Raw genomic sequence first — 24,495 nt, forward strand, 5'->3', positions numbered from 1 at the left:
TGTAAGCACAGATGCAGCCAAGTGGAGCAACAGAGGCGCAGCTGCATGAAATCGCCGGCTGGCTTTGGCGCAGCAATTTGCAAGGTCTAGTGTCAGCGCTTCGCCTTGGTCCACTTTGTTTTCTTATTCGGACGCGAAGCTTGGGGTGCCTGCTGAAAAGTCTCCAATTGCCCGAAAGGGCAAGCGAAGAGAGCTGTGATTGTTTCAAAACTCCCGATGCGCGTATTAACACGGACGCGGACAATTCGTTGCTGAGGCTGCCGCGCGGCTCATTCCGGAGCGAGGTTGTACAGGCATGGGTCATGACAGGGTGATGACTCCACGTTACTTGCTTTTGGCATCGTGGTACCGCACATGATATATCGTCCAGGCTTTGAGATAATCCATGAAACTCACCCTATAGAACAGTGAGCACCCATGCCCGTGATGCACGCACACAGGCGTCTTGCGAAAGATAAGAGGAATGCTGTGATGAAGGTTGCACCGCTCTAGCTTCCGGCAAGTGCATGGAATGGTGGGAATTCCAGAGGAGCGGCGGCAAAGGATGCTCTCGCTCCACCCAGAGGTTGTGCAACCACGAGAGATGGAGACGTTTTGGGCCGAGAGACTGGGCGCGAGTGGTAGGAGCTGGCCCAGGATCCATGGCGGTGCTTCGGGCAGTTGCAGTCCACTGGGACCCGCGTAGGCCCGGATGGCCAGACTGAGGCAAGACATGCCTGTGGCCGAATCGGGCATACTACGACAGATTAATTTGTGCACGCGAGACAAAGCGGTTGCTCGGCGAAGAGCATGTAGCACAGGCTAGGCGACAGCTCGAGCTCCGTGTCCGAAGTGTTTGGTTTGGTTCCATGGCCATGTCTGGAGGCGAGCATACCACGCGGTCCCGAGAAACATAGCTATGGACTCGGCCAGGGATGACAAGGCACCAAGGGTCGGGCCAGAGACTGGTCGGTGGGTCGTGGAAGGGTCTGCCGAGACCACAAGCGTGGGCGCTATGGATGGTGACAGCCTCGTGTCTGGTCGAGGGGGCGCCACGGCCGCCGCGCGGGCCGGCGGGAGCGAGCAGCCTGATTCTTGGGAAAGCGTTAGGATGGTGGTCCGGTGTGTGGAGTTGCAGGAGTCGGTGGGTTGTGGTACCGGAGGAAAGGGCGACGGCCAGGCGGGGAACGGCCGAAAGGAGCCTAGCGCGCCGCTCTCTTGTCGCCTACCATCTTCTCCGCTTCCCAAGCCTGACCTGACCTGACCTTATCTGCCTGACGCCCGTCATCAGCCCAGTCATGAGGTCACCAACCAACTGCGTCACCCTGCGACTCACCACTACTGTGCAGATTCTGCATGCCACCTGTCAAGGACGCCTCCACTGACTCGGACTGGCAGCCTACTCGATCTGCGCCGTGACGATTTGGCTGACTTGCAACCACTCGCTCGCCCCGTGTCCAGAGTGGCTCCTCTAGGGCGTGGCACCTCTAGGCCGTGGCGACTTCCTTCCTGTGGCTTGGCCGCCCTGGCCCTTGGAGATATGCTTAAGCTGGACTTCTTGGATCCGTTCCTGCAACTCAATTTTAGTTACATGACGGCAAATTCCAACCTTCGGAACCTCTCTTCACCCACGCCGCTCCATGGCGGCTGTTTTGGGGTCCGCGCCTGCTGGATTCCTCTCTGTATGACTCGCGCCTTCGCCGTCAGCACGCCGCTTCTGGGCCCAGCTCTTGTCATCGTCTGGCTGTCTGCCTGGATGATGTAGTTGCGTGCTGATGCTGCCGAGGCGCCGCCATAGGAAGCAGTGCCTCGCCTTGACAATAATCCTCAACGCCATGTTTTCTGACCTGGCTCCTGCCCGACGCCCTTTGCTGATCGTCATCGACAGCCTGGCTGCCTCTCCCATGCGATGGCGATATGCACCAAGACCAATCCTGAACATGCTTTGCGAAAGGTCCCCTGTCGCAAGTGCGCGTGCCGTCAGCGGCTACACAGCCTTCCAGAAAAGGCTATCGATTTTCAGGCCGCCGACGTCTGTATGTATGCGTGTGGAATTACAAGGACATAGCCTAGCATGCGCCAGACACCAGCCTGACGCAGAACCAGTGGCATGGCTAGTCTCTGCTAAATGAACCCAATGTACGGTAGCCTAACCAGCTATCGCGGCAGCCATCCTGTGTCAAGAGTCAGTGTCCCTTCAAACCGGTGTTTACAGTTAACGGGATGTACACTACTTTTGGCATCATCGTTCCTGGAAAATCGCATGCGCCGAGTCGTCGAACAAGTACGGCTCCTGCCTAGGACACTCTTCCGGTAAGTCCAATCCTTTTAACCCGTGTTGATCGTGGATGATCTGCGGATCCCCGCCGGCGTCCCGAGTGGTGCATCCCAGCTGGGACCGCTGACAAGGGAACCCAGCCCATCCTGCAGCTCACATTCCCGAAGCTAGACCTTGTCTCAACACTTGAGCCTCTCCACCACGTTCCCGCTCGTATGAGCAGCCAATGGCAATTTGCAGCCTCGAGGCGACCAGCCGAGAACGGCGGCAATGATGCAGTAGCCGTGGCGGAAGCCACGGCTGCTCCACATGTCATTTCGCTGCACTTGCTGAGTCGGGCCATGATTAGGTACTTCCTAAACGGCCGAGTTCAATCTATCGATCCTATCAAGGGCTTCTTGGTGAGGGGCTGCGGTCAGTCGCTGTCCTGCGAGCACGGTGGCCAAAATGCAACATGGCTGGCGGCTCGACGCATGATGGGTACGAGCCTTCACCTCATATACAAATGCGTGTGCCTCCTCGAGCCCTCTTGACCTTCAAGAACACCTTCCAGTCCTATCTGCATCTTCTGTACATTTCCTCGCTTCGCCTTGGTCTTGGCTTTGCGATAGCTTCCTTTCTTGTTCATTTTAGTCCCCCTCCTCCAACCTCCCCGACCACCCCCCCGGCTCACACACGCCATGAAGTTAGCTGATTGGCTTGTCGTGTGCATAGCCGGTCTCGTACAGGGCCGTGCTGTCACCTCTACCGACGGAACTTGCGGGGGAGACTCAGGCGTTACGTGCTTGAGCTCTATATACGGCAACTGTTGCAGCAAAGATGGCTTCTGCGGCGCCACCTTCGACGCTTGCGGCGCAGGATGTCAATTAGACTTTGGTCTATGCGAGAAGACCGAAGGCACAGTATCCCAAGATGGGACTTGCGGCGATGCCCTTGGCTACACGTGCGAGGGCTCAATATTCGGCGACTGCTGCAGCCAGTACGGCTTTTGCGGCCAGACCAATGCCTACTGCGGCGAAGGATGCAGATCTGACCTGGGCAAATGTGGCGCAGCACTGGAAGAGAGGGCCGCCGCCAGTTCAAGCCTGAGAGCCACCGGAGCAGCTGCAAGTTCGAGCGTGAGGGCGCAACCTTCGTCACAGCCTACGAACAACTCACAAAGTTCAGGTCAAGGCGGTGGTGCATGCGCGGCAAAGCGATCAAGCTCCCAGGTAGCCAGCCGGGACAATTCCTGCATTCGGTGCGAGGGCCAACCTGGGAACGATCAGTTCTGTGGCTACGACATCCATACTGACTACTACAAGTACGCGCCGAAGACGTGTAAGACTGTCGAATACACGTTTGAGATCACCAACACCACAATCGCTCCCGACGGCATCTCCAGAATCGCGTTACTTGTGAACGGCCAGATGCCCGGTCCGCTTATCGAGGCCAACTGGGGCGACACTGTGCAGGTCACTGTGATCAACAAGATGCAAGACAACGGCACCACGATACACTTCCACGGCATCAGGCAGCACTACAACAACCAATACGACGGAGTTCCATCCGTCACCCAGTGCCCAATTCCGCCCGGAGAGTCGATGACCTACACCTGGGTCGCCGAGCTCTATGGCTCCTCATGGTGGCACTCGCACTACGCCATTCAGACCTGGGAAGGAGTTTTCGGTCCCATTGTCATCCACGGACCCAGCAGCTCAGACAGGCAATACGACGTTGATGCCGGTCACGTCATGCTTCAAGACTGGAGCCACTGGACCGTCGACTCCCAACTTCCCCTGGCCGAAGATGCGACCCGTGGTCACAATGGTGGGGCCCGCGTCATGGACAATGGTCTGATCAATGGCATGAACACATGGGGAAAAGATGGCTCCTTCAACCAGACTGGAGAACGTTTCAGGATGTCGGTTACCAAAGGCAAATCGTATTTGCTCCGGGTCATTAATGTTTCAATTCAGTCCACCTTCAAGTTCTACATTGACGGTAAGACTGCTTCCCGAAACACAATGGCGAAGTACCACTGCTAACGGCTCCTCCAGGGCACTCTCTCACTGTAATTTCCACTGACTTCACACCCATCGTCCCTTACGATACCAAAATACTTAACATAAATATTGGTAAGAATAATTTCACCCGGTGCTTGACAATTTGCTTATAACCAACAAGGCGAGCGCTATGACGTAATTGTAAATGCGGACCAAGAAGTTAGCGATTATTGGATGCGCTCCGACAACCAGATCACATGCTCCGGCAACAAGCAGGCCCTCGACATCAAGGCTATATTCTGCTACGAAGGCTCCAACGGCAGTACACCAACCACAGCCCCTTACCAATACGACACCGAATGCACAGACGAAGACCACACGCTACATTTACCCATTGTACCATTCGAAGTCTCGCCACCGGACGTCACCTGGTACGGCGACGTTTCCATCGGCCAACAGAACGGCCTCTTCCGTTGGTTCATTTCCGGCAACACCTTCCGCGCCAAGTGGGACGACCCGACGGTGCTCGGCATCCTCGACGACGGCATCGCCCCCAACTACAGCGGCAACCTGTTGATCGACGCACCCAACCGCGGCGAATGGATCTACGTCGTCGTCGAGAGCGGCATCCCCCTGCCGCACCCGCTCCACCTCCACGGCCACGTAAGTCGTCATCTCCACCGCAAAATCCCCGTGTCCTCCTCATATGTGCTCCACAAAACGCCGTACTAACCCGCGAAACCGCAGGACTTCTTCATCCTCGCCACCGGCACGGGCAGCTACGACGCCGGCGCGCCGCTGCGCCTGGAAAACCCCTCGCGCCGCGACACGGTCCTCATGCCCGGCTCCGGCTTCGTCGTCGTCGCGTGGCGCGCCGACAACCCCGGCGCGTGGCTGATGCACTGCCACGTCGGCTGGCACAACGCCATGGGCTTCGCGGCCCAGGTCGTCGAGCTGCAGGACCAGATCGTCGGCACGTGGGACGACGACGGCTGCGACCTGCGCAACATGTGTGCCGCTTGGGACTCGTGGTCGGGCGCGAGGGAGTTGGTTACGTCCGATTCGGGCGTGTAGATTTACTATTTTTCTTTCTTCTTTTTCTCGTTTTCTTTTCGTTTATTTTTGGAGGGAGCAAGCGCGTGGATTTTCTTTTGGGAGTGTGTGAGTGTGCTCTGTAATGATAATCTTAATGCTTAGATATTGAGCGTTTGGGGTCCTTTGCTCACAGACATGCATCGAAGATCGAGTGAACTGTCTGAACGGCTATTCCAGACGTATGAATTCCCTAGATTGGACAGGCCTCCTTGACCAATAGCAACTACCCAAAAAGAATTTCAAATGGGAGCTTATGATAGAGTTGGTAATCAATATCAGTACTCCACTCCAAGATGAAACACTTGGTAAGGCCAATGATAGCTTGTGGGCTCAATTCACTTTCGTTCGTCCTCCAGAAGTTTGTTTCATCCATCTCTTCCACCGTAAGCCCACACTGGATCTGAACCAAGTCAGTGACCGCTCTCATCAAATCAGCAGACTTTCCCCCTCCAGCCCGGATGGCGCTAGCAACTGAAGCAGCCATGATGGTCCGGACATAGCTCTGCTTCCATCCCCTGGCCTCGAGCGCTTCTCTGTTTTCACACACAGCATTTCCGAGGAGGTCGGCCAGCTCAGCACGATGGCGGTCCATCCTCGGCCGGGCAAATCCAACAAGTATATCCTGCATGCCTCTATGGATGCTCCACGGGAGAGACGACCACGGCGCAAGATCCATGGCTTCAGCAAGAACGTATTGCTCCCCCCTCGGCACGAACATGACGAGCGTCTCACCCTCCTCACGACTCTGCAGGGCGAGCCTCAAGGAATCGGGCGGCTCCTCATCCTCGGGGCCCAGCTGAGAAGGCAGGAGATAGTCGACTTCGTAAGCGCTCCCGCCCATCGTGTTGTACAGATGGCGGGCGCCGTGTGCTCCATGGAAGCCTTTGGGGGTGTGTTTCAACCGATACCGACCCGGCGGCTTGCGTCCCGGGAAGGCGCATTTGAAGACCGGCGTGAACACGACACCAGTGGTCATTTGTACGCATCGGTCGACTCTGCGCTCGTAGGAGAGCGGCTGTACGTCCTTGCTGGCGAAGACGGGGTCCATTCAGCCTTGTCGGCTCCTCAGCTGAGGAACCCACATGGCATGGTGAACGGCCTCATTTGGCCAGCCACTGTCGTAATTCGTGTTCATAGCCTTGTATTCAAGACCGGCTCTCCGTGGAAATATTGAGTGAAAGACCCCCGACTCGGCAGTAAGTACCACCCTGCCAAGTGTATGTCTCCCGCCCTTTGGCCTTGTTGTTGGCCTTCTTAACCACAGAAATACCTTTCCTTCGAGTTAGCAATAGAGGAGCCAAGCGATAATCTGAAGATACCAAAAATTGTTTGCTTTGCGCCGTTATTCAAATACGAAGTGCAAAAGCCCAGTCCGCGAAGAAGGTACTAAAACAAAATAAACCCCAATCCTCACACGTATCCCTCTCTTTCATACTACCCACAAACCTCCCTCATTTCGGCTCCGTCATCATCTGCACCTCCACCGTCCTCACGATCCCCAGATCCTCTCCCTCCCCACCACCTCCCCGCCGCTCATCCCCCTCGCTCTCCCACGGCTTCCCCCCCGCCTCCAAATCCTCCCCCAGTCCTCCCCTCACACACACCGTAACCCTCCCGCCACCACCACTCCCCCCCTTCGCACCACTCCCTCCCTTCACACCGCCCACATCCGGCGGCGGAATCAACATACTCTCATCCGACCCATCCTCAAACACCTCCGCACGCTTCATCCCCGCGCCGCCGCCAACGACGCTCACGCTCCGAGTCGTCGTAGACGACAAGTGCGACTTCTTAGCAAGCTCGATGCCGCTGGCGCCACGTCGGTGGCGGCCGTGGCCGCTACGACCTGTGTATGTCTGCGAGCGACCGTGACTATAAGTGGGGTAGCTGCCGCCGGTTATTTGGGACGGGTGGCGGTTGCGCAGGTATTTCCAGAAGGCGGGCATGACGGGGAAGCAGGCGCAGATGAGGCCGATGCCGACTTCGGCGATGCTGTGGGGGGGTGGCGGTGGCGCGGGTTAGTGGGTGGCTGGGTTTGTTGGGTGGGGTGTTAGGGGGAGGGAGGGAGGGAAGGGGTGGTTTGTTTTCTTGTTCTTCTTTTTCTTCTTTTTTTTTTTGGAAAGGAGAGAGGGAGGCGTGGAGGGTTAGGAGAGGAGGGGAGGGGAATGTGCATGCAGGACTTACCCGAAAAGGTTGATGAGAGTGAATGAATACGTGGAATCCGAGCTGCCTCCGATTTTGACGATGTCGATGAGTCGGATGAAGCTGCAGACGCACGCGAGACCACCGGCACCGAAAGCTGCGGCGATGCGCAGCTTGGCTGTCAGTGCTACTTTGAGACCGCCTGCCAGGGGGCAGGGGATGATGAGGACGGCGATGTCGGTCACCAGGCTGATGATGTTGTCGGCGAGGATCAGGGAGCGCTGGTCGAAACATTCGCCCTCGCCCGACGGGTTCCAGAAGAGGGGGATGGGACGGCATATGAAGATCTTGAGGGCGCAAATAAGGGTGTAATAGAAGCCCATGAACCCAATGAAGAAGTAAATGAAGCGGCAGTAGCGCTCGAACGGGGCAAAAACCCGGGTGAGGAAAAAGAGGATCGAGGCCTTTGTGGCGAACACAGTAGGACAGTAAACGATCTGAGTCGAGTATACACTCTGGTGGAAATGAGCATCAGCGGACCTGGAAATCCCATTATACACTTCGGTGGTCGTGTCATGGGTGGAGGTGTGCTTCGCGTGAATACCTCAGACACCCTTCGGCGAATCTCGCCTCGGCACCTTTCGCATGGTGACGCTGGAAAAGGACAGGCGCTTTACCTGGAAGAAATAGGTAACCTCCGTCTCAGGGACGTTCCACTGATGTGTTCCACCGCCATGGTTTATCACTTGGGAGAAGTCAGCCACAACCTGGACAATGTGGGGTTTGCTTGCAGACAGCCACTTACTTATAAAATATATCGCGCAGTACCCTATGAATCCCACCTTCAGAATGCCAAATCAGCTTGAATCTTCCGAACGAAGGTGCGTTGTGGCCTACGTAGGCGACGATGCAGCAAACTGCAGATAACTCAGTTTCAATGGCAATTTGCCACACGGGGTCTTGTAGACTCACTGTCGTCAAGCGCATACATGCCGGAAATGAGATGCCTTGCGGTCATTCGCATCGCAAACAATGCCGTCGTGGCTACAATGGCAAAAACGTTGACCGCGAGCGCCGCGGTCCTGACCGAAGTGGACGTTGCATTGAAGTCCGAAACCTCACCATCCGGTGGAGCCAAGCCGGGAGCGACCATTGCAACGGTTCGTGTAGGGAAGAAGCAAAAAAAAGATAGTAGCACTGCTAATCGACGTTCTGCGCGGCAACCAAGCAAGGCTCGGTTTGAAAAAAGGCTGCAGGTATCCAAGTGGAGACACCCCGAAGCTCTTAGGGGTGGGCTTTGCAGTTAGATTAAGAGGAGTGGCCCGACTGTCCCGAGTATGTTGGCACCCTCCCTTTTTCTCTATTTCTCGCGTGCGATCCCAGGTGCCCAAGCATCGCGCCGACTAAGAGTGTTCCAACTGAACAATTGCTTTTGTCGCTCTAGTCTTGCTCGGGAAGAGTTCCGTAGCAAGTGCTATCACCATTTGACTATTGCGACTTCCGCGGTGCAGGCCCGGCTGTAAGGACGACGTACATAGATGCATAATGGATTGGGGGATCTGCGATCAAGAGCGGCCATGGTAGGCTGCGACATATCATGCGCTCCGTCGCCACGGCGCGAGCGAGGCGAACGTTGATCCAAGCAGGCCTGAGCGTGTCAGACCCCTGGTATCAACACCCAAGACGGGCAAAAAGAGGGCGGCGCGAGTGACAGCTCGTGCAGCGCGACTGCTGCATCGCCCTGATCGTTACGGGGGAGGTGACGCTGCCTGCAACGGCCGGCGCAGGGAACCTTCAGCCGCAGGCCAGGGCAGGGGACTGTGGGCCTCTTCTGAGGATCTGACAGGTCAGATCATGTTTGCTGCTGCAAGAAGTCAAATTTCCACGTAATCCGTTGCACCCATCAGCCTCGGTACTGCCGTCCGCGTCGTCCGAACCAACAACACCTTCTCGCTCGTTCCTCGGTCAAACACATGATTTGTCTTGCCTTGTATGTATGTACCTTGTCGTTCCCTTGTGCAGCAGCGGGACCTCGGCAACCAAGGTGTTGGTTTGAGCCATGGCCAAGGGGACAGGAACCGAAGTGAAGCGGTGGAGATCCATCCCGAACACAGAGCTAGGCCGTTTCCGATGAACTGTAGCTATACGCACTAAACCTGGCCCTCAGTTATAGCAACGGATTTTCGCCATCCGGATCGGCATTCGATGCTCGAAATGTTTGCCTTCGACAGAATGGTGGGAATTCCCTATCTACACCTAGCTTCGCACGAGCCAAAAAGCGCGGTTTTGGAAGTGCTGTGCCGCATGGCTCGGGCAGTGGTGAGGTCCGATGCTCCCTTTTACCGAACCGCAGTGATTTCCCTATATGGTTACGCCATCTTCTCTCCGGCTTTGTATCTCCTTCGCAACGAATTGAGCCCACTGGCATCCATCTCACCGCAATGTTACACCCGACTGATAGGGGTAGTGAAGTCCTATGCCTTGATGTATAATCAACACCTATATATAAGCTGCGGCTTGAGTGTTTGGCAACCCACCACGTACCGCGAGCACTCCGGACGGTCGGAGCGGATTGGCGGCGCTGATCCCTTGGCGAATGTCCCCGCCGTTCGGGGGACCAGGCTCGACAATCCGTCCGAGGGCGTTGATACTCATATTCGGCTAACGCGAGGCGGTGTGTGAAAAACAAAGTTATTGAGGGGGCGGTGCCAACTGGCCGGAAATGGGGTGATGTTGGACGGGGTACCGCACTATCCAACGGCGTGTCGACCTCGGTGGCTGCGGTGCCGCAGCGGGCAGCGTGCCCCGTGGGCCGTCCCGGACTCGGCCTTGCCACATCAAGTTGGCAGCCTTCCCTTCCTCCCCGTTTGTATCTTAATGCGTGATGATTGCGGCAGTGTGCTTCGTCACACTCTGCACGTTTCAAGACCAGACCCACAGCTGCGCTACTTTTGTGGAGTATCAGGCCCGCCCGTTGATTTGCGAACCTCTGCGCCTTTCCGCTGCCGCACGCGAGCGCCTTGGCGTTGGGTCGCTCGCTTCCTGTCCGGGGGGTAGGTCGAGACCACTAGTTCTCATCAAGGTCGGAAATGGAGTTGATCTTTCTTTAGAGCGCGTTATAACTGAGCTAGCCCCCACTGCCTTGCCCACCCACGGGGAACATGCTTCGCCGTTTTCGCTAGAAGATTGCCATTGCGTTCGGCGGCGACGATACTCCACCGGGCATATTGAGCGGGACCGACGAGACGAAGAAGGTCCACCGGTTGAGCTGCTTGCACATGGCTGCAAGTTCCTCCAGATCGAACATCTCGCCTGCAGGAACAAGGACAGGAGATTGTTAGTGGACCGGAACCATCACCCGCTGACGGGGCCAGGACGTACCGATGGGAACCCCCCATCCTGCGAGGATGTACTCGTGCATCATTATGCCTCCTGGCTTGGGCGGATATACCTGAAACCGCGTCAATTAACCTGCCATGCCATTGCACACGAGTCTGGAACGACCTACCTCCCAGCTGATTGCATCACCCGCGATGGCTGAGAAGCCCGAGTCCCAGAGCCAGCGAAGGACGTCCGTCGTGCCTTCAACCCCGGCGTGCTGCGGGCTGTTGCTTGCCGCATATGCCTTCTTGGCCGACTCGTCCATGACATGTTCCCACTCTTTCGTCACGCCAATGCGCACCAACAGAATATCACCTTTCTGGAAGGTGATGTTGCACTCCTTGGCGATCTCAAGAATCTCACTCAGCTTGATCTCATGCTGGGAGAAAGTGGTGTACTTGATACCCCTTTTCTCAGCCCAAGAGACGTAGTCGATGAGGACTCCGCGGCCTAGAATAGTCTCGTGAGTGTTTGGCCAAAGGTGCACTGTGCGATGCGTGACAAACCAGCAATTCCCGCCCTGCCCCAGTGCTGCATCCCAATGCGATCATTCTTGGGATCTAAAATCTCCTCCTTCGTGGTGCCGCCATAGAACACACGCTCCGTGCTCCCTTCGCTCACGGGTTGGGAGAAGTGTCGGAGACCATCCCATTGGCTGCTCTGCTCTGTTGGCACCGTTAGTTTTTCGTTTTCTCCAGGGCGTGGATTGTAGACGTTGAAGCCGGATATCTGATGCAGGCCGAAGAAGGCGAAGTGAGAGGCACTTACGAGGGTTGAACTTGTAGACATCATCAAAAGCAACCCCACCAAGCAGCGGCACAATGTCCAGCTGGCAGGGCTGGCGATTGAAGGCTGCATACTCAAGCTTGTTGAGGTCCCAGCCGAGGGTTACCCTCCTTCCAGTCCGAATCTCAGACGCGGCAGCCTTGGCGACGCACTCTGGAGTCAGCAATTGCAGCTTTCCCAGACCTTCATCGCGGCTTCCGGGCTTTCCAACCCAGACGCGCTTCGGGTCTGGAAGCTGGTCGAATGGGGTGTCAAGGGTTGGTGAATAAGCCATTTTGCTCCAATGACTCCTGTGCTCAGTTCCAATGGCGATGGGACAGAGTAGCGGCTCAAGATAAAGCAAGGATGGAATGGGGGCAAAGAGAAGCGGGCAGCGCTACGTTGACCCCGCCTGGCGGCCTGAAACAATAACACTGCAGCGGCCCATCATTGCTCCGGGAAGTCATGCAGACGGGGAACTATGCGCGACGGAAGACTGGGCCTCGACTATGCCTTTGACAGCAAGCTGCGTAAACGGTATGAGGATGTGCGGCGCATGTGGCACGACTGCTGGATGCGAAGCGAGCGCCGATGCTTGCCAACCTTCAGACGGGGACCGACGGAACGAGGGTTGCACGGTGCACTCGCCCTCGATTGGAGTCGATCAATCCCGCTTCGGCAGTAGCCCGACTAACGCTAGTGTGGTCGTGCTGCATGCCGCTCGAGTGAGGCATAGTTTAGGGATGGCTGACTTATACCCAGGTCCAGCTCCTCTTCACCGAGCTAGCTGTCGATAAGCTCTTCACACTCCCAGCCCGTCCAGTCTCTCTCTGAGTCGCACACGAGCTTCAGGAACCGAGGTTAGGAAAATCAGTCACAAGTCCCGGTCACTCGCGAGAGCCATGGCGAAGACTGGGTCCCATACCAGCGGCTACGGCAAGCTTGTCTTTGCCTTCATCGCGATCGGTTCGCTGGTACGGCTGACGACTCCCTGCGAGCTCCGAAAAAGGAATGCCCGGATGCTGACCTTGTTGTCCAACAGACATACGGCTATGCTGCATCCATCATCAGCTCCACCATCGGCCTGCCGGGTTGGTACCTCTACTTTGACCTTCCCCAGAGTGGTGAGACTGGTTACGACAGCATAACCACACCCGCAATCTCCACGGCCAATGGCCTCTTCAGCGCCGGTGGAGCGGTGGCTGCCCTCATCGCCATGTGGTCTTGTGATGCCTTTGGCCGCATCCGCAACATTCAAGTTGCCTGTCTCCTCGGCATCCTTGGAGGTGGTCTCCAGGGAGGAGCAACTAGCCTAGGGTAAGTTCTGGTTGGTATCCGAATGCCAGAGTCGAAAAGCTGACCCCGGCTCTTCATGACAGCATCTTCCAAGCGGGTAGATTCATCATGGGAATGTGTGTCGGTGCCATGGTCACGGTTTGCCCAATGGTAAGACGGATGCGCGGTTGAATAGAGACAGAGCTAATGGTTGTCAGTACTTTTCCGAAATGGCTGATCCTGCGTCGCGGGGATGGCTTGTCGGTCACCATGCCATCTTCTTGGTGTTCGGATACATGCTTGCGGGATGGATCGGATTCGCTGTCTACTTTGCTTCCCCTGAGTTCAGCTGGCGATTCCCACTCTGCTTCCAGATGTTGCCACCACTGGTCCTGCTCGCCGGTTCGCCTTGGGTCCCTCGATCGCCGCGCTGGTTGGCGTCCAAGGGCCACACGGACGAAGCCTACGACGTGTTGCGGCGGTTGAGGATGTCGCCCGCTGACCCGAATCACCTGGCGGCGAAAGAGGAAATCTTCCAGATCAAGGAGCAGCTTCGCATGGATGCCGACAAGTTGTCAGCATATGGCGGAAGCCCCTGGAAGGCGGTCCTCCAGAAGAAGAGCTACCGCAAGCGCATGATCATCGGCTTCCTGACCCAGTGGGGTGCCGAGTTTGGAGGGCCACTCATCATTGTAAGACCCAGCAGGCTCTCCGGTGGTCCTGGCAGAATGCTGATGTGGACGCGCAGAACAACTACGCCGTCATTCTCTACACCAACCTTGGGCAGACGGGCTACATGCCGCTTCTGCTTTCGGCCGTGTGGCTGACGACAGCAGGCGTCATCTACAACCCGCTGGGCGCGTGGCTGCACGACAAAGTCAACTCGCGACGCAAAATGTACATGACGGGGTTTGCAGGCATCGTCGTCACCACGTCGATCCTCGCGGCCATGACGGCTGAATACGTTGGCACGACCAACAAAGCCGGCAACGCGATCGGGGTGCTGATGATGTTCCTGTACCTCGCAATGCAGGGTAAGCAGAGCGATTAGAGCATGGGCAGCGAGAGGCTTACCAAAGGATCAGGCACATTCTGCGACACGACCATGTACCTCTACATTTCCGAGATTTTCCCAACGGAGATCAGGTCGATCGGGATGGGGTGGTCTCTCTTTGGACAGTTCTCCGGTAAGGCTTTCGCCCTGGATGCGGGGTAAGCTGCTGACGCACCATGACTGCAGCCACCATTATCCTCTTGCAGACGGCCCCTCTTGGCTTCGCCGAGGCGGGCTGGAAGTACTACCTGGTCATCATCTGTTGGAGCGCTTTCTTCCTGCCATGCATCTACTTCTTCTGGCCCGAAACGGCGCGGCTGTCGCTGGAAGAGATCGGCAAGAACTTCGGCGACGAGGTTGCCGTGCACATCACCGACGCAACTGACGAGGAGAAGGCGCGTCTTGACCGCGAGCTGCAGGGCGCCGATGTCAAGCACAACGGCGGCGTCGTCGTGAACAGCGAAGCGTCAGGAACCCGGGGGAGCGGGAGCACGAGTGAGCGAGAGACGCAAAAGCAGGAGTAAGACGAGTCGCATCTTGTGGGTGCGACCAGGTGTAGACGATGACTTGAGACTTCTTAGCGACTGCTTCACCAGTGTCGCGAGGCAGGTGCGCTCATAGGGTGTTTTGTGTTCGCGCACGTCACGTGCAAGAGGTATTCAATAGCATAATTTAATTTCATTGGCGCGATTGCCGAGCTGCTCCGAGACGCGACGCGACGCGACGCGTCAAATCGCCCGTCCTCCGTCGACATCAAGGTTGACTCCGGTCACAAATGACGCCTCGTCGCTCGCCAGCCAGACGGCCGCATTCGTGACGTCGCGCAGCTCACCCAACCTTCCCAACGGCACCCCTGACACTATCTTCGCCTTGACCTCTTCGGTGATGGCTGTGCCCATGAACTGCTCCAGCAGCCCCGTCATCGTCGCCAGCGGACAGATGGAGTTGACCCGGATCTTTTTGGGCCCATATTCAGCCGCGAGGCCCATGGTAGCCTACTACAAGTCAGCCCTGATCCATCTCCCTCTGGCCGCTTGTCACTCACGTTTGCAATGGCCGACTTTGACGCATTGTACCAGACGAGCCCTGGCCTGGGACGGTGCGCCCCCACTGACGCAATGTTGACAATTGCGCCCGGAGTGCCCTGCTTCAGCACCTGCGCCGTATAGGCATTGCAGCCCAAGTAGACGCCCTTGACGTTGACTGCGAACACTCGATCGAACTCGTCCTCGGTCACCTCGTTTGTTGACTGCGGTAAGACTTGTTAGCGACCAATTGCGATTGCTCTGGAGCTGTAACCGACCTTGTTCTTGTACGTCGTGCCGGCGTTGTTCACGAGGATGTCGACTTTCCCCCACAGCTCAACGGCTCGTTGAATGGCAGCATCCCAGTCCTGCTTCTTGGAGACGTCGATATGCTGGAACGAGAAAGCCTCGGACTGCGCTGCCACCTTCTCGCCCGCTTCGTCGTTGAGGTCGCAGACGAGCACCTTGGCACCCTCCTCAGCGTAGTGCTTCGCAATCGCCTCACCGAAACCAGCCCCCGCTCCTAAAGACAAATGTCAGCGCTCTGCATGTCGGTCGAACGGCACTTGGGCGAGATACCGGTGACGATGGCAACCTGGTTGTCGAGCCGACCCATTGTCGCCGATAGATATTGAGAATGTGGAGTTCTCGACGCGCGGTCGGACAAGTGCGAGGGGCTATGGAAGCTGCTGCTGACTGCGCCGCGGTTATCAGCGCTTCCCGACTTGTATGCCGCCGGCTCATTAGCCTTTAAGCCGTGCATGCTGTTCCACCTCCTCGGTCCCTGGCTTGGCACCCGATTCCCCATTCCCTGAATCCTTCAGGGTGCCGATCGCTCCACCGTTAATTATGCATGACCTGGTGCTTGTTGCAGATCAATGCTGCCTCTCAGTCTCATACTTCTGGTCCTGCCGGCACTTTCAGCTCGTTCTTCACTTTCGGCCTCATCTTCAATCGATTCCCTATTATTCAGAGCATCATCTTGAGCAATGGCATACGCAATTCCCTTCAAAGTGAGCCCCACTTTCGTTACTTTCTATTAATAGGACTATTCGTGCTGAAGCTGCCAGCTCAATCGCCCCGATTTACTCGAGACCAATGCCTACGTTGGAGGCCAGTTTGTGCCTTCGCAATCGGCTTCCACTTTCGACGTCATCGGTGAGCCGCCGAACCAATTCAGCGCGGAAGCCGACTGAGTGCTCAATTCGTCTCGCAGATCCTGGTACGGATAAGCCGTGGGTTCAGGTCGCCGACAACGCCGCTGCCGATGTCTCCCCTGCCGTCCAGGCAGCGTATGACGCCTTCTTGAAGTACCGAACCATTTCTCCCCGTACTCGCTCTCAGTGGCTGTACAAGTGGGACGCTCTCATCAAAGAGCACAAGCAGGACATTGCAACTATCCTTGTGTACGAGACAGGAAAGCCATTTGCTGAAGCGATTGGCGAACTCGACTATTCCCTGTCCTTTACCTGGTTAGTTGTGGTTCATCAAATCCACAGCCCAAGTTTCTGACATATCTTACAGGTGGTTTGCCGGCGAAGCAGAGCGTATCCAAGGCACTGCATTTACGCCTGCGCTTCCCGGTCGGCGAGTGTTGACGATCAAGCAGCCCTTGGGCGTGGCTGCCGCTCTCGTACCATGGAATTTCCCCATCGCCATGGTCCTCCGCAAGGCGGGCGCGGCGCTGGCTGCCGGCTGCACCATGATCGTGAAGCCCTCGCCTGAGACTCCCATGTCCGCCCTGGCCGTAGCCAAGCTGGCCACCGAGGCTGGCTTTCCTCCAGGGGTGCTAAACGTACTTCCAACCAGCCTCGAGAATACGCCGTCCCTGAGCGAAGCCCTCTGCCGGCACCCGCTCGTCAAGAAAATCTCCTTCACCGGTACGCTCCCCAACCCCAAAAACCTCACTCGAGCCTACCACCACCACCACCACCACCTCAGAACAGCCATCACTAACCACCACCCCAAAAAAGGTTCCACCCGCGTCGGCAAACTCATCGCCTCCCACTGCAGCAGCACCCTCAAGAAGCTCACCCTCGAGCTCGGCGGCAACTGCCCGGCCCTCGTCTTCGACGACGCGGACCTCGACCGCGCCGCGGCCCAGCTGCTCGCCCTCAAGTGGCGCCACGCCGGCCAGGCCTGCGTCACCGTCAACCGCTTCCTCGTGCAAGCCGGCGTCTACGACCGCTTCGTCGCCCGCTTCGCCGCCGACACGGCGCGCGCCGTCGTCGTCGGCCACGGCGCCAGCCCCGCAACTACCATGGGGCCCGTCACTACGTCGCGCGGCGTCGAGCGCGCGGAGCGCGTCGTCGCGGATGCGCTGGCGAGGGGCGCGCGGCTGGTGTGCGGGGGGAAGAGGGTGCGGGTCGGTGGTGTCGAGGCGGGGTGCGAGAGGGGGTATTTCTTTGAGCCGACGATCCTGGCGGACATGCCGTGGGATGGGGCGCTGGTGGGTTGCGAGGAGGTCTTTGCGCCTGTCGCGGCGTTTTATCGCTTCGAGACGGAGGAGGAGGCGGTGCGCTTGGCGAACGATACGCCCATGGGGTTGGCGAGCTATGCCTTCACGCAGGATGTGGATAGGCTGTGGAGGCTGTTTGAGGTGCTGGAGGCTGGCATGGTTGGGTTGAATACTGGTGAGTTTTGCCCCTGTCCCCTCTTCGCCTTTTTGTGTGCGAGATCTCTCTCTCTCTCTCGGTGTGTGTTTGTGGTTGTTGTTGACCTCTTGGCTGTGGGTAGGTAACTCTTCGGCTGCCGAGTCTCCTTTTGGCGGGATGAAGGATTCTGGGTACGGGAAGGAGTCGGGGAAGGATGTTGCGGTGAATGAGTACCTCGTGACGAAGACCGGGACTCTTACGGTTCAGGGCGTGTGAAGTGGAAGGGACGAAGGCCGTGGAGATGAAGTGTCGCAGACTGCCAAGCATTGTTTGCTGCAGTGACAAACAGAGTAAGCAATGCGCATCATTTCTTCGATCATTGTCTTTGCATGTGCAGTTTCTGGAATGTCGTTGATACAGGAATTCAGTTACCTGGAGAGCAATGTGCACTTAAGGGAAGTCGCCTTTAGGAGAAAGTTCAATCAGACCTACTATCTGTAGAACGGTAGAGCGGTTATCTGTGTGCACGCCTGGCCCTTTCCATGAGCACTGGGTTCACAGGTTTGAGTATCTGATCAAGCAAGAAAATAAATTCAAAACAGAAGCCTCCATTGCGGCTGCGCTGAACACGAAACTTCCCATCGCCCCAAGACTCAGTCTAGGATAAGATATCTTCCTGGCATAGATAAGCCCGGAGGCTCGCAAGTTGACCACAGGTATCATCACATCCCTTCTGCAACTATCTTTTCAGCTGCAACCCAAAGGCTTCCTTGGCGACCGTCGAGTACTACGTAGTGGTACAAATTCAAAGGAAATAGCAGTCAAATAGGTAATCTGGCCGGGCTTGGAAAACTCACTTGCGAGGGGTCTCGGACGTTGTTCTGTCGTTTCCACTGGCTAAGAAGCACGCAAGGCTTGGTATCAATCACGCTCGCCGGCTACGATTCTTGGCGCACCGAGGGCGTTCTTGGTCCCAGAACCCCAACGCTGCGAACACACGGTTTTGCCAACGCGCTCAAGCTTTTTGGCTACTCAGCTGCCAAAACACAGAGGCGTTTGGAGGCGGCGACGGCGGCAATTGCTGCGCATGGCGCGATATGGTGCAAGAGGCTCGGAGCCGGCAGAGCCTGTTTTTCTTTCTTTTCTCTGCAGTTTTCTTGCGTTGCTTGTTGCGACGCTTACCTGGTTCCTGGGAGAATACAAAGCTTTTTAAAGATCCGTTCCGCCCTCATATCGCCCGTTGCCATCGATTTGCTACCCCACTTCCGGTCCCCGGTCGCCAAAATGGCCACACCTGAGAACAAGGAGATCACTGAAATCATCGCGGGCAGTGACAGTAAAGAGGAATCAGTCGGCGATGTTGAGATTCAAGGAGACTATGGATCTGGTAGAGAGCACATCTTCTCCGATCCCAAGGTGGCGGATTACTGGAGAGATGTGTACGAAAAGGCACATTACGAGGGTCGCCACCGCTTCGACCCAAATTTCACTTGGTCGGCCCAGGAAGAATTGAAGCTAAAGCGAAAGGTAAGCTCTATCGGTGTCTCGGTGCAGAAGTATGCTGACAGATGTACCAGGTGGACTGGCGTATCATGGCTTGGTGCTGGCTGATGTTCGTCGCACTTGATTTGAACAGACGCAACATCAATCGAGGTTTGTATTGTTACTTCTTCGGCAAAGCGCGCCCACTGATGATTTGTAGCTATCAGCGACAACATGCTGGCGGATCTGAACATGGACACCAATGACTACAACTATGGTCAAACCATTTTCCTGGTATCGTTTCTGGCGGCAGAGCTTCCCTCAGGTCTGGTCTCCAAGAAGCTCGGTCCTGACGTGTAAGCATCCATCGGAAATCACACTTTCCTCGGCTCACGTCTTGTAGCTGGATTCCATTCATCATCACTGCATGGTCAATCATCTCTGCGGCACAGGCCGGGCTCAAGAACAAGACCGGATATTACGTTTGCCGTTGTCTCATTGGCCTTTTGATGGGGGGATTCATCGTATGTTACATGCGCCCATTTCACAGAAGACTATACTAACGAGCAATAGCCTGACACTGTGCTTTACATCACTTACTGGTATAAGTCGAAGGAGCTTCCGATTAGACTTTCCTGGTTCTGGACCGTCCTGAGCACGTGCAACATGTATGTCACCAAGTCACTGCCACTGACTGATGCTGATGAAATTGCAGCGTCGGATCCCTCATGGCTGCCGGTATCTTGCAAATGAGAGGACTACAAGGATGGGCGGGTTGGCAATGGCTGTGAGTCCAGCCCTCCTGATTCTCGCTGAAGCCAACTGACAGGAAACGTAGATTCCTCATCGAAGGCTGCATCACGGTAAGCGAAACAAGTCTTCTGACCAACTCCACATGCTAACAGGCATAGACGGCCATTGGAATAGCCAGCTGGGCGCTCATGCCACCGGGCCCGTGCCAAACAGCCGGTCGCTGGAGAGGCAAGGGCTGGTTCAGCGAGCGAGAGGAGAAGATCCTGGTCAACCGCATTCTCCGCGATGACCCGTCCAAGGGCGACATGCACAACAGGCAAGGCGTCGACCTCACGCGTCTCTGGAAGTGCATCAAAGACTATGACTTGTGGCCGCTCTACCTCGTACGACCACTGCTCCATCCCCCCTTGATATTTCCTGTAAACTAACCCTTAGGAGGTCGGCTTGACTACCTACATCCCGCCCAACCCGCCGTCGAACTACCTCTCCTTCATCCTCCGCCAGATGGGCTTCAGCACCTTTCAATCCAACCTACTAACCATCCCATCCCAGTTCATGTTCGGCGTCAACGTAAGCCCTCTCTCACCCCAAGAACCCCGCAAAAAAAAGATGTCACACTGATCTCACGACACCCAGCTCCTCATCATCTCCCGGCTCAGCGAATGGTTCAACGAGCGCGCCCTCGTCGCGTCCATCTCCAACATCTGGATTTTCCCGTGGCTGGTGGCGCTCGTGGCCCTGGGCGGCTCCGCCAGCCAGTGGGTCCGCTACGCGCTGCTCACCGGCCTGCTCTCGTACCCCTACTGCCACGCCATCATCGTCGCGTGGAACTCGCGCAACTCCAACACGGTGCGCACGCGCGCCGTGTCCGCCGCGCTGTACAACATGTTTGTACAGGCGGGCAACATCGTGGGGTCCAACATCTATCGCGAGGATGATAGGCCGTTGTGTAAGTTTTTCTTTTTACTTCCTCTCTTTTCCCCCCTCCCCCTTTTTCAGTCCTCGTGTCTGGAGTAAACCGGCAATGTGTTAATCAGGGTGTTGCAGACCAACGCGGAAACAAGATCCTGCTCGGGATATGCAGCTTCAACGTCGTGCTGTTCGTTGTCGTCAAGTACTACTACATCAGGAAGAACAAGCGCCGGGAGGAGGCTTGGGCGAAGCTGACGGGAGAGGAGAAGATCGACTATATCCACAACACGAAGGATGAGGGTGCCAAGAGGCTTGATTTCAGGTTTGCGCATTGAGTGCATTTGCTGTCAGACTTGACAATGAACGATTCGCGATGCTTGCTCGCAACCGCGCGCGACGTTGGCAGCGCAAGTAGAATTAGACATGTGCAAACGCATTTTACACCGGCATGTGTGCCGTATGGATTGACCTCTAATTTTTCAAGACGGTGCCTGTAGTGACGAATGAATCCGCGAATGATTCAGCGGAAGTCTATGATCTGCTTCCCAAGTCCAAGTCCAAATCCCAGTATCAGAGACACGTGGTAATAGTCCCTGTAAACTTGACTTACCAAAACACCCCAGTATACCCCCTTACACAACTGCACCCATCCCGTCAACTCAACCCTCCTTCCTCCCCTCACAAAAGCCCTCTCCTCTGACACTCCTCCTCAAACGTAACCGCATCCCCCGTCTGCGCAACCACGTCGCCAACCGCAAACTGCCTCACATCGCCGCCCAGCCCCTTCCACTTTGGCCACTCCACCCCATCCAGCCCCTTCTTCGGATCCTTCGCAAACGCCAACCACGCATCCTGCATCGCTTGGCCCACCTCCTCCTCAAACGTCGTCGACTCCCCGCGGAAGTCGCCCGCCGTCCCGAAAATCTGCGGCAGCTCCGACGAGTGATACGCGCCGTCGAACCACAAGGGGGAGACGTTGGAGAAGTTGCCGGCGTAGTAGTAGCGGTGGGTGGCGAGGCCGGCGTCGTCGCGCTCGAGCGACGTCTTGGTGGCGGGGCAGTAGAAATACTCGTAGCCGAGCGACGCGACGGTGGCGGCGTCGGGCCCCGCGACGGCGTCGTAGTCGGCGAGGAAGGCGCCCTCGTTGCGGTTGAAGCCGATGACGGCGGGCAGGCCCGAGACGAGGTCCGAGTCCTTGATGCGCTCCGTGTAGTTGCCGAAGACGACGACGTTGTCGGCGCGCGGGGAGAAGGAGAGGGTCTTTTTGTTCGTGGCGGTCGAGTCTTGGTACTCGGCGATGAAGTTGGCGATTTTGGACGCGGGGGCTTCGCGCATGCAGGCCAGCTCGGCGGCGGCGGTCTGGTTGGCGCCGCAGCCGAGGCCCTGGGCGACGGCGGTGAAGTTGGTGTGGCCGAGGTCCCAGCTGGTGAGCTGGTCGAGGTGGGCGGTGCCCGAGTCCATGATGAGGCCCTTGACGATGGGGTCCGAGGGGTACGCGAAGTTGTAGTAGTCGACGGCGACGGCGCCGGCGGACTGGCCCCAGATGACCATTTGCTCTGGGTCGCCGCCGAAGGCGGCGATGTTGTCGCGGATCCATTCGACGCTGGTTTGGGGTTCGGTCAGTTCGCGCGCGTTCGTTCGTGGCAGAGAGAAACGATGGAGAGAAGACTTACGCGAATCGCTGATCCATCAGGCCCACGTTCTGCTTCTTTTCGTCCAGCCCCGCGGCGTTCGGGAAGCCGAAAATGTTGAGGCGGTAGCTACATTTCGTCGTCAGCACTCACTCACTCACTCAGACTCTCCACGCACAAACAACCCCCATCATCAAACCCTCCCAACGACAAGAAAAAAAAAACAAAAACGAGAGAAGGGAAGGGGAGTCAAAAGGGCCACTCCACTCACTTAAACGCCACAACCAAATGCTCGCCACTCCTCTCCACCCACCGATCCGGCAACTGATACGGCACGTCGGTCCCGCCCGTCGCGAAGCCCCCGCCATAAAACCACACCACGACGGGCAACAACCCCTTCGCGCCCTCCTCCTCCGTGCCGCCGACCAACCTCGTCCCGTTGACGGGCGCCCACACGCTCACGGACAAGCAATCCTCGCTCATATTGTCCGCCGCGTCGGCGATCATGAACTCGGGCGCGTCGGTGCGCAGGATGCCGGGCGCGGCGCTGACGTGCTGCCAGCAGCTCTTGGCGGGCCTGCTCGCGTCGACGACGGTCGTGTCGACGAGCGACGCGAACGGCTCCGGCGGCGCGAAGCGGCGCGCGCCCGTGGGCGGCGCCGCGTACGGGATGCCGAGGTACTGGGCGACCGAGGGCGAGCGCGTGGTGTTGATGGTGCCGTGGAGCTCGAGGCCGGAGGGGGAGAGGGTGATGACGGGGGGCTGGGCCGGGGCGGTGCCGTTCGTGGTGGTGTTGGTGTTGGACGTGGTGAGGATGGGCGAGGCGGTCGTGGTGGCGGCGAGGGCGGCGAGGCCGCTTAGCACGGCGGTGCGGGTGGTGAGGTTCACCATGATGTTTTGTTTTGTTTTTCTTTTCTCCCTGTTTCTTCTTTCTTGTGTTGTGCGAACGATGGACAGTCCTTCTAAACGAAGGATGGAGAGGGGCAAGGATGGCGAGACGGGAGTGTGAGCGAGCGAAGTGCACTACCGTGGAAAAAGAGTGACGCTGCGAGACCTGAACAAGCTCATCTGCCAGGGAGGACGGCCGAGAGGATTTATACCCATGATGCGTATATATCTCTGGGCACGCTAGATGGCCCGTGGGGAGGACGAGTGTGGTGAGGTGCAACAGGGAAACACGATCGACCCACGGACCCGTCGTCGGTTACTGGTACAATTGGTCAGAGCAAGCAGGGTGGACACCCGACGGTTTGACCAAGAGAGCCGACAAGGGCGGCCGTGTCGCTTGGTGGCCGTCAGGAATCATGATGGGCCCCTTATTGTCAGCGCCAGCCGTGCTGGGTTGGGGCGAATGGGCCGACGACTCCACGAGTCATCCTCGCTCTCTGAATCTTTAGCATCGCATTGAAATTCTTCGTGCTTGGCAGGGCGTTGAAAGCGATTCTTTTGTTTCAAGGTCCCTTCGCAACCAGCTAAGCGCTTCGTATTCGCCCTATAGGGCTGTGCAAGGAGTTCGGGAGCCTCCAGTCGAAGGCCGTCAAGACAACTGAGCGTGAAGAAGATTTGACTGGGCACCTTTGGGTGCTTCAAGCCCCCACAGCGGTCCTGCCAGGATACGTTTCTTGTTCCCCGCTTTTTCGTTCCTACATTAGCGAACGGCCCGGGACCTATGACGCTTTGGTCTCTTCACGCGGCTACTCCCGGTCGAAAGGCCTGGCATTTGACGAAGGCCGCGTACTGCGCCAACTGGGTTCCCGGTGTAGCTAACCATTAGAAGTAACCCCAGGAACTGCGACGAACGAACACTATGCAGGTGTCCGGCTTCAGCGTGGACCGAGGACGGGGGTGATGAAAACTGCAAATAATTCCGAGTAATACAGGCGTACACCAGCCCTTCTCTCCAGTCAGCGAGGTATAAAGTGCGAGATTTATCAACAAAGGAGCCGGCAAAGACGGCAGAGGAATACGATATAAGAGAAAACCACATCAAACCGGTGGTGGGGGTAAGCAATCAAAGATCGTAACTTTCGCAAAAACTTCAGCCGTACAAGTCCGTCCATGTCCTTTGGTACGATGCGATGTCCCTCATCGCACGCACATTGCTCTTCTTCCTAATCAGACACGACACCACCAACTTCCTCTTC

General features: G+C 57.0%; 9 protein-coding genes across 9 annotated transcripts; 4 read left to right on the top strand and 5 right to left on the bottom strand.

Moving 5' to 3' along the window:
- Nucleotides 1-2,937: 2,937 nt before the first annotated feature.
- BKCO1_620006 (extracellular dihydrogeodin oxidase laccase) lies at nucleotides 2,938-5,316 on the top strand (the record flags this gene model as incomplete). Its single annotated transcript, XM_020278099.1, has 4 exons — nucleotides 2,938-4,240; nucleotides 4,297-4,374; nucleotides 4,424-4,905; nucleotides 4,990-5,316. 4 exons carry the CDS (start codon nucleotides 2,938-2,940, stop codon nucleotides 5,314-5,316), a joined length of 2,190 nt encoding a protein of 729 aa, XP_020126565.1.
- Nucleotides 5,317-5,768: 452 nt separating this feature from the next.
- BKCO1_620007 (alanyl-trna class iic) lies at nucleotides 5,769-6,385 on the bottom strand (the record flags this gene model as incomplete). Its single annotated transcript, XM_020278101.1, has 2 exons — nucleotides 5,769-5,801; nucleotides 5,885-6,385. The coding sequence occupies 2 exons, from the start codon at nucleotides 6,383-6,385 to the stop codon at nucleotides 5,769-5,771; spliced, it is 534 nt and encodes a 177-aa protein (XP_020126566.1).
- A 403-nt stretch (nucleotides 6,386-6,788) lies between these two features.
- Nucleotides 6,789-8,632, bottom strand: BKCO1_620008 (uncharacterized protein; the record flags this gene model as incomplete). The annotated part of the gene is made up of 5 exons (XM_020278102.1): nucleotides 6,789-7,329; nucleotides 7,522-7,994; nucleotides 8,157-8,224; nucleotides 8,322-8,396; nucleotides 8,452-8,632. 5 exons carry the CDS (start codon nucleotides 8,630-8,632, stop codon nucleotides 6,789-6,791), a joined length of 1,338 nt encoding a protein of 445 aa, XP_020126562.1.
- A 2,025-nt stretch (nucleotides 8,633-10,657) lies between these two features.
- BKCO1_620009 (putative cyclase) lies at nucleotides 10,658-11,920 on the bottom strand (the record flags this gene model as incomplete). The annotated part of the gene is made up of 5 exons (XM_020278103.1): nucleotides 10,658-10,791; nucleotides 10,861-10,930; nucleotides 10,988-11,310; nucleotides 11,367-11,525; nucleotides 11,629-11,920. 5 exons carry the CDS (start codon nucleotides 11,918-11,920, stop codon nucleotides 10,658-10,660), a joined length of 978 nt encoding a protein of 325 aa, XP_020126589.1.
- Nucleotides 11,921-12,527: 607 nt separating this feature from the next.
- On the top strand, nucleotides 12,528-14,478 carry BKCO1_6200010 (mfs sugar transporter; the record flags this gene model as incomplete). The annotated part of the gene is made up of 7 exons (XM_020278045.1): nucleotides 12,528-12,599; nucleotides 12,668-12,942; nucleotides 13,005-13,071; nucleotides 13,119-13,592; nucleotides 13,649-13,934; nucleotides 13,986-14,087; nucleotides 14,141-14,478. 7 exons carry the CDS (start codon nucleotides 12,528-12,530, stop codon nucleotides 14,476-14,478), a joined length of 1,614 nt encoding a protein of 537 aa, XP_020126599.1.
- Nucleotides 14,479-14,682: 204 nt separating this feature from the next.
- Nucleotides 14,683-15,595, bottom strand: BKCO1_6200011 (short-chain dehydrogenase reductase family; the record flags this gene model as incomplete). The annotated part of the gene is made up of 4 exons (XM_020278046.1): nucleotides 14,683-14,949; nucleotides 15,000-15,203; nucleotides 15,258-15,502; nucleotides 15,559-15,595. 4 exons carry the CDS (start codon nucleotides 15,593-15,595, stop codon nucleotides 14,683-14,685), a joined length of 753 nt encoding a protein of 250 aa, XP_020126600.1.
- Nucleotides 15,596-15,968: 373 nt separating this feature from the next.
- Nucleotides 15,969-17,849, top strand: BKCO1_6200012 (succinate-semialdehyde dehydrogenase; the record flags this gene model as incomplete). The annotated part of the gene is made up of 6 exons (XM_020278047.1): nucleotides 15,969-15,992; nucleotides 16,050-16,137; nucleotides 16,196-16,451; nucleotides 16,504-16,859; nucleotides 16,953-17,612; nucleotides 17,716-17,849. 6 exons carry the CDS (start codon nucleotides 15,969-15,971, stop codon nucleotides 17,847-17,849), a joined length of 1,518 nt encoding a protein of 505 aa, XP_020126601.1.
- A 1,008-nt stretch (nucleotides 17,850-18,857) lies between these two features.
- BKCO1_6200013 (major facilitator superfamily transporter) lies at nucleotides 18,858-21,055 on the top strand (the record flags this gene model as incomplete). The annotated part of the gene is made up of 11 exons (XM_020278048.1): nucleotides 18,858-19,100; nucleotides 19,151-19,226; nucleotides 19,276-19,411; nucleotides 19,459-19,579; nucleotides 19,629-19,723; nucleotides 19,771-19,842; nucleotides 19,894-19,918; nucleotides 19,967-20,191; nucleotides 20,247-20,378; nucleotides 20,445-20,757; nucleotides 20,856-21,055. The coding sequence occupies 11 exons, from the start codon at nucleotides 18,858-18,860 to the stop codon at nucleotides 21,053-21,055; spliced, it is 1,638 nt and encodes a 545-aa protein (XP_020126602.1).
- Nucleotides 21,056-21,398: 343 nt separating this feature from the next.
- Nucleotides 21,399-23,242, bottom strand: BKCO1_6200014 (chlorogenic acid esterase precursor; the record flags this gene model as incomplete). Its single annotated transcript, XM_020278049.1, has 3 exons — nucleotides 21,399-22,323; nucleotides 22,394-22,480; nucleotides 22,623-23,242. 3 exons carry the CDS (start codon nucleotides 23,240-23,242, stop codon nucleotides 21,399-21,401), a joined length of 1,632 nt encoding a protein of 543 aa, XP_020126595.1.
- Nucleotides 23,243-24,495: the final 1,253 nt, after the last annotated feature.

The sequence above is a fragment of the Diplodia corticola genome, assembly GCF_001883845.1.
Source record: "Diplodia corticola strain CBS 112549 chromosome Unknown scaffold62, whole genome shotgun sequence".
In the NCBI taxonomy this organism is placed as follows: Eukaryota; Fungi; Ascomycota; class Dothideomycetes; order Botryosphaeriales; family Botryosphaeriaceae; genus Diplodia; species Diplodia corticola.